The sequence below is a fragment of the Fulmarus glacialis genome, unplaced genomic scaffold, assembly GCF_000690835.1.
Source record: "Fulmarus glacialis isolate BGI_N327 unplaced genomic scaffold, ASM69083v1 scaffold11238, whole genome shotgun sequence".
Classification (NCBI taxonomy): domain Eukaryota; kingdom Metazoa; phylum Chordata; class Aves; order Procellariiformes; family Procellariidae; genus Fulmarus; species Fulmarus glacialis.
The window spans coordinates 11012-24186 of NW_009230161.1; the positions used below are offsets into that span (position 1 = coordinate 11012).

At 37.1% G+C, this 13175-nt stretch overlaps 1 protein-coding gene across 1 annotated transcript in view; it reads left to right on the forward strand.

Annotated features, from left to right (window-relative positions):
* SH3TC1 (SH3 domain and tetratricopeptide repeats 1) overlaps positions 1 to 13175 on the forward strand; it is a 28173-nt gene that overhangs the window by 8858 nt on the left and 6140 nt on the right. The window contains exons 5-13 of the mRNA XM_009584120.1: positions 660 to 765; positions 2605 to 2748; positions 3412 to 3589; positions 4391 to 4464; positions 5330 to 5525; positions 6423 to 6550; positions 8782 to 8823; positions 10432 to 12120; positions 12792 to 12972. Coding sequence (XP_009582415.1) covers positions 660 to 765; positions 2605 to 2748; positions 3412 to 3589; positions 4391 to 4464; positions 5330 to 5525; positions 6423 to 6550; positions 8782 to 8823; positions 10432 to 12120; positions 12792 to 12972 — 2738 coding nt within the window. The remainder of the gene's footprint in view (positions 1 to 659; positions 766 to 2604; positions 2749 to 3411; positions 3590 to 4390; positions 4465 to 5329; positions 5526 to 6422; positions 6551 to 8781; positions 8824 to 10431; positions 12121 to 12791; positions 12973 to 13175) is intronic.

A 13175-nucleotide genomic window follows, 5' to 3' on the forward strand; every position in this document is an offset into this window, starting at 1 on the left:
ATTCAATGCCTCCTCTGGAACAAGATGAAGCTACCAGGTAGCAGGTTCAAAGGTGCATCAAAGGACGTGTGTTTTCATATGTGTACAGAGCTCTGAGGCTAACCTACAGCAGGATGTCGTGGATCCTAAAAATTTACAGTGTTCAAGTGACCTAGAGAAATTTTAAATAAAAAAAACCAAACCAAGAAACAAAAAGAAACCCTTCCCACTATTTAATATTAATGCCCACACGTCTGGCAAAGGCCGTTCCCAAGCTGTAAATTGCTCTGTGCTAGGAGGGTGTTCTTGGAAAGCACCACTAGACGCTTGCCTGGCTTCCACACTCTAAATAGAGAATACTGGCCACGATATATAGATGTGTCTGAACCAGACGGGCCTTTAGTCTCACTCAGTGTGGTCAGTCCTGAGGTCTTAATTCCTCTGTAAATTAACCTCACTAGAATTGTTGGAACAATTGGTAGGAAAAAATCAGATTAAAACTTGGCTTATTGTATGTTGTAGGTATGTGTTAAAGAACAGATATGTCATGTAGGTAAAATCCTGGATGATTTTTTTTATCCTTCTTAACACATAGTATTTCAGCATAAGTGTTACCTAATGAGAAATTGTGCTCGAGTCTAGTATAATTGTAATTAAAATATTGGTTTTGATTTTTGTAGGAGCTCTCTGCCAGACTGCTCTCTATTCACAGTGATCAAGATCTAATAGTGGTGACATTTAAAACTTTTGAAGAAATATGGAAGTTTCTAACCTACCACTCACTGGGTAAAGCTGTTTCACCATACAACAGTTCAATATGCTTTTTTTTATTCTTCTGCACACAATTTCTGATTGACTGGGAACTTGTTGAACATTTTGAGATTCTTTGTATTAACTCCTAATAGCAGTAAGTAATGTTCCTGAACTGGGTACTAGCGATAGGGCTGGAAAGACCCTCCACCCTCCAGGAGAACCTGCCTTTGTCCCAAAGCAGATAACAGCTATCGTTCCTGGCAGATAAGTCAGTCTTTGTCTAAGTTAGACACTGCAGAATCAGATCATATCTTCTTTTTAAGCAGTCTATTCCAATCCAGGTGTGTTTGTCCTAAAGTCTAACCTGTGCTGCAATTAAATGCTTTTACAGCTTTTTCTGCTCACAGACATGTCGAGGTTACTCCTCTTTCTTTGCACTATGCTAATACCTATTTGGAGGCTTCTAACCTGCACTTCCACTCAGTGTTGTTTTCACTAGGAAAATCAGCCCTAATTCCTATAATCCTTCTTCACAGAGTGTATTTTCTAGACCTCTGATCATGCTTCCCACTGGCCTCTTCTAGTTGTTCCACATCTTTCCTGAATAGTAGTGAGCAAACTGGACAGAGTTGGTAAGGCTTCAGAGGAAATAGCAAGTAAAACAAAGATTGCTTCATATGCTTTGCATGCTTCTGTTCTGTTTCTAAATCTGAGCGTGCCTTTTGTAACAATATGATGCCATTGATTTGAGTTCCATTTTTAATATCCTGTAACTTCACAGGTCTTTTCTGAAGAATAGCATTTGAATCAGATCTTTGTCTCCATTTTGTTCACTTGATTTTTTTCTTATGTGGATGGAGAGTTTGTGTGCATTACTATTGAGTTTGCCTGTTTCCATCAGACAAATTTAAAATAATGAATTTTATTTTTAATTTCATGTTTGCTATTTACTTGCTATTTTGTATTTTAAAATACTCCTTAGAGAACTAGAAAAAATACTATTTCAATCCAATTTTGCAGAGAAAGCAAGAAGGTAAATTTTCTTCTTAGGCAAGGCTGTGGCTAATAGGGAATTGATTCAGCATCTTCCAAATAGCAGAGTAGAACCTTAATCACTGATCGGCCCGCCTTTCTTCTTCATCACAACTTTTTGCAGAAAGGATTTGCTAATGTATTAAAGTTGGCCCTTTAAGTAATAATCTACTATCTATACCATGTTGATTATGATATACCAATCCAAATCTCCCTGTAACTATCACACAGATTTGAAAACCCTAAGTCCTAATGTAAGGAGTCCCAGTTTCCAAGATCAAACATTACCTTCTTGTGATTTACATGATTCTGGCATGCAGCATCATCTCTGTCCCAAATAAATTGCAGAAATCTGATACCCAGGCACAGTACCTGCATAAATCAGCACAGCTGAATCGGGCAAAAGAAATTTATAGAGAGACTATTTTTTGAGATTATTTCCAGTCATCTGTTATTAAGTGGTGCTAAGCACCTATTGCTCAAAGCTTGCTAGTGATTACCTCTTTCAGACTCCAAACCTTTCAAATACAGCTAAACTGTGGGGAACCCTTGTAAGGGGAGGACATGGTCTGCTTTTTCAGCGGGATTGGGCACAGAAAGGTTGTGCGCCTTTTAGGTGTAGTTTGTGAGAACTAATCATTAAAAGTAGCTGTAATGCATGTGACTTAATGGATGTAATTTTGCCAATACTATGTAGTAAAACTAGTTACACATTGTGGGTTAAGCAATAATGGAGTCATCTGAATGCCTATCCCTGTCTCTGACTTTCTGAAAGGTTGTTTTCTTGTATAATGCTGTAATACTGCAAAGAAAACAAATTGGATTTTTTTTTTCCCCTAGGTTTTATAAATCATTGCATGGAGAATTTATTTCTAGATCAATCTTTCTGGCTCTATTCTCAAGAGGAGGAAGAAACAGGCATTGAAGTCAGTATAAATGAAAAATCATTAAATTTGATGCACAGAAGCCTGCTAGTACAGGAAGGTAAGGAAGACTGTACATACTAAGGCTAAATTTAGAGAAGCACCTTTCTTTAAAATCCTAAGATCAAATATTAAGACCTATTCAAATACTTAATGAAGTTGAAATTTAAATCTATTCACTCCAAATGCACCAGAAAGAGAAGAGAAAGGACCAAACACAGATTGGGTGCAGTAGGATCATAGGGGCATTAGAGAAATTCATGTGCAACTGGTCCATAAATGGATACCAAAAGGATTAGGGAGGGATGTACATTCCAACTTGCTTAGTATTATTACAGATCCTGGAGATGTACAGGAGAGGGATTAGAGATAGTTGCCAGGCTCATGTGCTTCTCCTAAATAGCATCACCTGCTGCCACTGTCAGAGACAGAATGACAGGCTAGATGGATCGTTGATTACTGCAGTAGGGACATGCAAAATGTTGCAGCAGAAGAAGGTTCTACACTTCATCGAACACCTTAGCTCTGCATTTTTTTTTTTTACTGAAAGAGGAACTAGACAGAAAAGTATGAATATCTTGACAATCAGAAAGAAAATTCATGTGAAATCTCAGGTTTTCAATCTCTAATTGAATATTACTGATGCTCTTGAAGCCGGTTTTAAAGTTTGTATGACACTAAAACATTACATAAAATGACATCTGCTCCGCTGCTTTCTTTTTAGGGGCATTTTTTGTTTTATGTCCTGACAATCTGATAAGAAAGATAATGGCTACGGACAATGAAATAAACACTTATTTTGAAACTGGGGCTTTTACTGAAGATGTAAGAGGTGGATCTGTGGATGGTGACATGACTGTGCTGTCTAATGCTTCTCCAGAGCCATTGATCCCTTTTCATCAGTAGGTACCTGACTCTAGCTACCTATTTCATATGCATCTGTTTCATATGTACACATGTCTGCTTAGACATAGGTGTCTCTAAATGGTAGCTTGTTATGGAACATCCATCTTCCATTAACATTGAGAACAAATGCTCTATTTCCTTCCATACCACACAACCGAAATAAATCCAGACGCCTGCAGAGCAGCATTTAAAGATGGTTTACCATCTTATGAGTTAGATATTGCTTTTTTTCCTGAGTCTGTAATAAAATCTATTAACATTTCTAGAATAACATAAAATGAGAATTTTCATTTTTCAGGATGCTTGGAAATATGGATAGTAACAGGTGGGATGCTTGGAAATGTGGATGATAACAGGCTGGCAATGTTTTTACTCAACACTAGTGACAGGAGCCATCCACCTCCTTAATGCGGTTTGTTTCATGTCCAAGCTCATAATTGCTATAAAGCCAAAATTATATCAGTGGACTTAATGGACTCACTTTAGGAATCACCAGAAAATCATTCATTCTTGGTGGTCTTAGTACTTAAAAAGCTGGAATTTTTCTATTGATCTTGGGCAGGGAAAAATTGCATGACTTTCTCAGTTAGGTTTGTTTGACTGAAATAACACTTCTTTTACTACTAATATTACTCAAAACATAGCTCTGTCTGAAGTGTCCTGTCAGTCCTGAAATTAAAAGATAATTGTGGGAGGGGTGCATCTGTTTTCAAACTGATTTAAAATATCACTGTTACTGTCACAGCGTTTTGTGAGGTATTTTATACACTAACTTCAATTTCTTTTTCTACTTTCAGATGGTTTCTTAAAGGGTATTTTAATCCTATTGATTTTACACACAAAACTGAATCTAAATCTATCAGGAAAGTTGGTAAGAAACTCCATTCAAACATCAGCTTTAAAAAAACTCTAAACTTATTCTATGCTTTTGTTAGGACAGACTCTAAAGGGTTCAATAACTTTTTTTCCATTGTATTAGGATGGGAAAACAGCTTTCAAAATTACATTGCAGTAAAATTAGTGGGAGCATAAATCTCTGCTTAAGTTAAGTTAAACTCTAAAGGCTTATCTCTCCTCCTTTTCCTCCTAAATACTATATTAAGTAGATGCACAAAGTAGTAAAGAGTAATTAAGTTGAGGATGCCTCTGTAGATTTGATGGCAAACTTAAAATAAGAAAATGCATCAATGTAATTGTTGTGGATCTTTCACATGTGTATTGCTTTACCTAATACTGCCAGAGAAATAAAACTTATACAGATGGTCTGAGGTTAGAGAGTAAATATGGCTTATTTCCTACTGTACATGTCAGTTTTAATACTGTATTGACTGGTATATAACTGCATATTTATCCAATAGGGATTTTATTAGTTGGTTCAAATATTTTCACTCTAGCCCAAGTTCAGAGCCCTTTGTAAGAGGGAAAGCAGGGACCTAAAACATTTATTTTTGTTGCTTCATGATGGAGTTTGCTAGAATTTTGAAAACATTTTAGACTTTGCTTTCTAATGGCTGGGAAATGAGGATTTTTATGCTGTTATTTACAATTCTACTTGCTCAAACCAAACCAATTAGGTTTGGATGCTTTAAACCTTGCCACATCGGATGTGCAACTCACGAGTTCCAGGAATGTCTTTTGCTAAATATGTTCTTCTGCTGAGTTGCTATTCTGTTTAAGTGTATTTTTATTGTTAAATTACTTTATCTGCAAATATTATTTATCTCCTTATTACACAGCAAAGGGATCCTGTCTAGCTGTGATGAGTTATGAAAGTATCGTGTTGGAAGAAATGAGTTTCCAGGAAGGGGACAAAATTGAGATCCTTGGCTACTTCGTTGAATGCATGGAATGGTTTCTTGGAAGACATGTGTTTACTGGCCAAATAGGTTTTGTGAAGACAAGTCATGTTAAACTGAACTTACCTAAAAATAAGTAAGTGATATGTATTTAACTCATAAAGAAAGAGACCTAGTCTCTTGATCTTTAAAATGCTGAATGTTAAACTCAGGTTGGGTGTTTTTTGTTGTTTTTGTTTGTTTGTTTTGGTTTTGTTTTAATGAGAATTGTCATAGTGTGTATCAGTCAAAACACATGCAAAGAAATTGCAATATGAAGTCTGCTTAAATGTTGGAAAATACCAGCCTGTACCCGAGTTTCTTACTGGGAAAAGCAGTTGCTGTAGTTTTTATACCTGGTTCAGTTTCTATTCTTTGGATCACAAGTTTTACTATTGCGGAAGATTCCATTTTTACTGGTCTTTTAAGATCTATGTTAAAGCATCTAAGTTCTGTTTTTGCTAGTACCCTCAATTACAGGCCTTAATTTATTTCAAATATGGCTTCTCTTAAAAATAATTGCTCATAATGCAGAAAGAAACCTGTAAAAAGTGTGCGTTTCAGCATGCCTTGGCACCATGTAAATAGGCTGCTCCTATTAACACGTCTGGACTGCTTGCATGCTGAAACAAGTTCTTAAATGTTGTTTGCAGGTCCATTTGATGTGTAACTTTAAGCTTATATTAGAAAACCAATACCATAATGTCCTTAAAGATTTATGCTTTTAATAAATTCTCTCATAAAATGCTATACCATGACACAGATAGACATAAAACTTACTCTGATACGGCAGAAACTGTTAACTGCAATCATAGCTACTATCAGTTTGTATGCGTGTTTATAAATACGACTGATACTAATTTTGAACACAACAGGGCTTATAATGTAAAGATTGTATTCGTTTCTCTAACAAGCTCCGATTTGACTGATGCAGGGAGCTCCTCAAGCCAAATCTGCTTTCAGACAACTTCAAAGTTTCTCCTTTCTTTGTTAGACCACAAGACCTGGATTTTCTTGAAGCAGAAGAGCTATCTTTTTTTTCAAAAGAAAAAAATTTGGAAGAAGTGATACATTTGTTGAAACAAACCTCCATTACAGATGTTTGCTCTGTGTATCGAATAGGTAAGTATGAGTTTTACTCCTTTTTAGTGCACAAGATACATGTGCAGTTCCTATATCCCTGTTATAACTGATTTTTTTTTTAATATTTCAATGAGATTCCAGCCTTTACACACCTACTTTGAAATATCTTGGTATTCAGTTTGATCATAGATATGGCATGTAAAAATCCTTTATATCATCTTTGCTACCTCCCTGCTGATGCAAGACTTTTCCCAGCAGAGCATTTACAAATCTTTTGTCCTTTTTTTGAGCAAATTAAATGGCAGGGTTTAAAAACTCTGTTATTGAGCTCAACAGATCTTCAAGCTTTCAAATGTCAGAGTGCTGCATTATAAAAGGCAGTATGTTCACCCAAATACTGCTGGCTTTTCATTCATCTTAGGAAAGGTGGCATAATAATTATTAACAGCTAATGCAAACATACACCTACCTCTTCATGCTTGATTTAACTTTCAAAGGTATAGGGAAATAGCAAAATCTATTCATACAAGAAAAAAAAATACTTTTAGCTACATCGTCTCTGATACAGCTGTTATTTCTCTAAGTGCTCATGCTTTACTTAAACTGATTGGGATAATTGGGGTTTCACCTTTACAGACTTAGTGTAATATAATTGTCTTGCTGAACTGAACAGAAGCAGCAATTTCTTATCCCACCACAGGCTGTTCTGTGGTGATGCGTATGCTTGCCAAATATCTAACAAAGTTTTATCTCCATTAGTGGCATCCTAAGAGACAGGCCCATAGGCTCCAATTTGAAAGGAGCCAGCGTGCAGGTTTGACTGAGGTGCATTGGTTTAATTCTGCAAATCAGTGTGTGCCTGTGTGAACAATAACTAAGGCTTGTCAGACCTGAGTTGCAAAATGCAACTCGTGTCAATGTGCAAAATGACGCCACACCTCACCTTCCTCGCTCAAATGAAAAGCCTGGGAACAAAAGCTCAGACCGCTATTAGTTACTAAAACAATCTCATGGGCTTAATGGACATACTGCTATTTTTGCCTGTTGCATGTTTTTCACTACATCTCATCTCCTTCCTTTACAAGTGCCAACTTCTTTTCACATCTTCTGCAGCTAACAGTACCATCTTTACCACTTTCTTCTCTTAAACTGCACAACTCAGTGCAGTGATGTTATGATCAACATAACTTGACTTACCCAGAGCAAGCGTTTTCAATATTCACTTGATATTTTGTTGTGTGATCTGAGTAAATGGGTTTTCGATTCCTTCCATCTGCATCAATCTAATGAGAAGTATTTACTTATGAGCACTTCCCCAATTAAATATTCAGAGCATTAAGTTACGACTATTGTAAACATCTGTGGCATTTGTCCACCAAAGTGAGGAAAGCATTTAAGGAAAGGGGATCCAGAAGTAAAAAATCAGTGAGAGGTCATTCTTAAAGCCCAGTAAAATAGCTTTCCATCAGCTTAAATAGACCTAGTTCTGTGAGCGTCTGCTTTTAGATATGTCCTTCATGCGCTCAGTACCATTATATTGCATCTAGTGTATGAAAGACAGTGAATATAATCCTGACATGCAGCATGCCAATTGAAATACCTTGAGAAATATCTTCTACACAAAATAGTAATTCTTAAATGTTCTACAGATGTCCTATGTTAAACATTTAAAACTAGACCTATAGTAGTAATGTCTACAGAATTTAAAGGTACACCTTTTAGAAGAAAAGATAGATACAAAGATTTTTCATCTGCATGCTATTGGAATGGCCACAAGAATTTGACACTCTTATCTACACAAACTACACTAAATAATTATTCCCCCCCACCCACCCCAGCAGTGACACTAAAACTTATTTCAGTAATATTAAGGGCTTTTTATTACCTCATTTTAGGGGTGAGTTGTGGGGAATGATTGTATCTACGCTGCCCACTTGTATTTTAATGCAGCAGTGATGCATCCCTCATGCAGAACAGGTTGGTTTTAATTCGAACTGCGATATGCAGATGTCTCCCCACCTTACTGAGCAGTGGTAGGTGCATGACGATAACCATGTAGAAAGCAGTGAATTGTATCAGCAGGAGGGTAAGTCCCTAGTATCTGTTAGCTCTGGGTCAGGCTTAGAAACTTCTTCTCTTCTAAATTTCCAGGACACATCCAATTCTTCTGACATAAAGAATTCCAAACTAAAAAATAGCCTTATTTACGATATTTAAAACTGAAAAAGAACTAAGATACCATAACTAACATGACTTTTTCTTTCTTATAGACCAATTAGAAGAACTAGAATTTCAGAGAGCTCATGAATGTGGTAATACTTCATATGCATACAATTTTTACATAAAATTAATGTGACTTCTGACATTTTTGGCAGCTTTTCTCTTTCTAATGTCTCTTCACATTCTAACTTTCTTCTCTCATTGTTTGCTTTCCTAGGTTTTGCTGTAACCCTTTCTCACCAGGTTTTGCTATAAGACATTGTGGGTTTTCACTGATATCAGATGTCTTTCTTGGACCCTGCTATCCAATTGCAAACTGTATGACTTATTTTTACTGCTGTGACACACATACACGTACCATCCCCAACCCCCCCACGTTGTTTAACAGGGCAAAATGCTGTTTGTGGGCCACCTGGCAAGTGCTGACTTTAAATTCCAGCAGATTTTCCATCTGCTAGAAATCTTCATCCCATAATTATATTTCCGAAAGGAGATATTTTGATGAGGATGCAGAATTATTTCCCTTTGGCATTTAGTTGCTAAGCTGTCACTATCATTACTTCTATCGTACTACATTTTTCTAAATACCAATTTTTATATTTATGATTCTGCTGAAAAGTTTCAGAAATGAGATTCTAAGGAAACTGAGCTCTAAATCTGCAACTTCAATAAGCTCCTGTTGATATGCAGCTGTAAGCTTTACACTGACTGTGACTGCAAACTACATCCCTAGCCCCTGCCCTATTACCTTGGCTGGATGACAGTGGGAGGACTGAAGAAATGATGGCTTGTCTGTCTTTTTTATATTTGTAAGATATTCAACAGTGTCAGTACTAGGAGAATTTAGATCAGTGGCCACATCAATCACCACAAACTTGGTAATTTTGAGAGAGATAATCTGTGCCAGCAGAGAATCAGGGTTGGTATTTGATTGAAAGAAGAAATCTTATTACACATTACACAGGCATGGCTGGCCACACAGAGATAATATGGACAGGAGAACAGGACCTTTGCAGGCACCCTCACAGCACCCATATGAGACTTCAACAACTCAAATAGCTCAGTCTTATTCACCTCCCCTGGCTAACTTGCCTTAGCTTTCTATCAGAACATAGGTATACCCTTACCCAACTCACATGCGTGCTCAAATTCACAGTTCCATTAGACCTCAAGTCCATCCAGTATCCGTGCCCTGACCTTGGGCCCTTTATCCAGCCTCCAGTTCAGACCTTGAGTTGTTCCAGATTTTGGTCTTACCCTGCTACCAGCTAGTCTGAATTGTAATTCATTTGCAGATCTCTCACTCATCTACACACAGACAGAACAGAGATTATACACTCAGAGTATACTTTTTGAGTATACACTCAGACACAAACCAGTTTGAATTAACGTTGGACTTCAGCTGGATTAGTGTTGGATCAGGCACAGGGCCTGGGTAGGCAACCTGCTTACATGTGGCAAGTCCCGTTTATCCCCACTCCTCCAGTCTCCCACACTTGTTCCTCCCTGATCCTTCTTGATCTCTCTCTTTCCCCACCTTTGGCTTGTCTCCTAGACATACTGTTAAGAAAGTGCAGTATGTTTACATAATGTTTTCCTAACAGCATCTTCTACTGATAAATATTTTTCTTGGTCTATCAAAGATCTTTGTGTGCATGCACACATGAAGTTGTGATCTGTAATTTATTTTTGAATTTCAGAAATTCCATGTTCACATTCTAGCGCAGGATCCACTAGCAAGAATGGCAAGATAGAAGAATTCCTGAAGAACTTCAAGAATTTGAAGGCCACGCAGGCAGAAGAGCCAACTACTGAAGGAAAGGATTCTGCTAGCTCTCCAAATACAGAAATCTTTCCTCCACCTGAAGGACCTTGCTTCCACATACGTCAAGATGATGTTCAAGCATCTGACATCTTTGAGTCATTGTTAGTCTTCTTAAATAGGAAAGAGTATGAGAGAAACTTCAAAAACCTGTATGATTTCTCTTATCCATTTATCAATAGCATGTTTTACGGGTTTTCAGAAGAAGAAGAACTGGTTAGTTTTTTTAGATTAGCGAGGGAAGCAGCAAAGAAAGCAGGTATGTCCTGGGCACTAGCAAGGCTATGCTTTCTCTTAGGCAGGCTCAGTGTTAAAAAGCTGAAGTTTTCCCAAGCTCGGGTGTATTTTGAGGAAGCGTTGGGAGCAGTAGCTGGAGGGTTTAGTGATTTGTACTTTGTAATTGCTCTTTATACAAATCTAACAGTCATCTACTTGACACAGAAGAACAAAGAAAAATGTGCTCATGTTTTTGACAAGGCTGCATCTCTTCTCATGGGAATTCCCAACTACATTTGCAGTGCTGACCTGGAGTCAGATATTCTAAAGTATGCTCTGAAGAGGACAATTTTGAGCCAGAACAAACATGCAGAGGCAAGGGCATGCTTTCTACTGGCAAAACATTACAGTGCACGCAAACAGCATGAAGAGGCACTGCCGTTCTTGGAAAGGTTTCAACTGTTGCTTAATGACTTGGGTTTACAAAACAACTTATCAAACAACTGTTATTTCAAACTAGCAGAGTCCTACAATGAAAAGTGTTTGCCACACATTGTATTAAGTTGCATAAAGGTTGCCTCTTCCCAGAGCTCCAGTACTTCAATAGGTTCCTTGAAAAGGATTGATTTAGTCATCAAAAATGCTCCCAAGCTCTATGGCCTGAGAAAACTCAGACAAATACTCCCATCCCAAATTGCACCTTACCTCATACAAGCACTTTCCTCTGTCTTTACTAATGAGCAGCAAGAACTATGCAGCAGTATCTATCTTAGCTTAGCAAAACTGTACAGCCACCACAAATGGTATGGAAAAGCCATTGTTTACATGATGAAAGCACTGGACTCCGATGTTTCTGCTAAGCCAGAGGAAATTATTAACTATTTGGTTTCACTTGCTTGGTTATACGTTCTTTACAGGCAATATGATGTGGCTTTAGCCATTTTAAATGCTGTTGTAGACTGTTCATGGAGCAATCCTCAACAACTAGGCATCGCTTATAATATGCTTGCTATTGCTTTGAAAAGAACAAACAATACGAAAGAAGCTGCTGAGAGCTACTACAAAGCACTGCGTCTTTCAGAAGAGACCAATATGACCCATAATCAAGCTATAGCCCTGGCTAATTTTGGGGCACTCTGCCTGCATGCAGCAGCCAGCAAGCTGGCAGAACATTATTATATCAGGGCAGTGAAGCTCTTCTCCAAACTTCCAAGTATGGACTGTGGCCAAGACTTTATCCAAGTCCTCCTTCAGTTGGGATGTTACTATGTTGGTGGAACTCAAAGAGAAAAAGGAAGGTTTTATTATGAATGGGCTTTTTTAGTTGCACTCGAGACAAGTCATCTGGAAAGTAAGTAAATTTTTTTTTCTCTCAAAGTTATGAAATGTACCCTGTTTGGGAATGTTTGTTATATAGGTATGTTATAGTTGTTCCTAGGTATGTTATAGTTGTTTCTTAAACAACGTTTTATGTCTAGTTATGTGATGGCTATGGAATTGATTGAAATCTTTGCTGTGTCTTGCTCTTCTGGTAGTACTTAGGTTTGTCAGAAATGATAGAGAAAACGAAATGTTAAGAAAAAACTAAATAACTTAATTAGTAAAAAGTCTAGAGATTTCTATGTTCAGTAATACTTACACTAGTCATGATATCATTGGTAGTACAAACTGCACCAGACTCAAGTTTAAAGGTATGAAAACAATAGGTAATCTGGATTACTTTTGCAGAAAGTAGTTATAAGACCCATGCTTTATTTATTTATTGCTACCATGATTAAGGCAGTTTATACAGGTAAGGTGACTGTTTTATTATTTTATTTTGGAGATCAAGTTTGAAGTAACCTCTTTGTTAACTTTGGGGGTGAAGAAACTGGCAGTGGAATCTTCTTGTTATGACTTTTGTATTGTTATTCTTTGACTGTGCTGAATTTGTGAAATAGTAAGAATGAATTATTTTTAAACTAATTAAACTTTAATTTTAAAATAGAGATTCATGTTAGTATTTCCAATCTATTCTCCTAGGTCAACTACAAGCAATTAAACTGCTATGTCAGTTCTACAGTACAGTTGTTCCCAATGAGGCTCAGTGTGTCATCTACAATGAATATCAACTATCTTTAGCTAGAAGGATGTCCAACAAAGTTCTGGAGGGACAAATTTTGGAAACAATTAGTCAGCTCTATTTGTCTTTAGGAACAGAAAGGTAAGACATGCTGAGTGACTTAGCTTTTATTCTGATTGTAACTTTTCTGTCATGCTGAAGGATCTCATTTTTGCAGCAGCTGTGAATATGACTGATTTTTTTCACTCTGCTTTGCCAATACACTTTATTAGAATTGAAGAGTCCAGTGCTAGTGGAGACTTCTCTTGTGTTTTGTTTTTTTTTTTTAAAGTAACTATCATTCT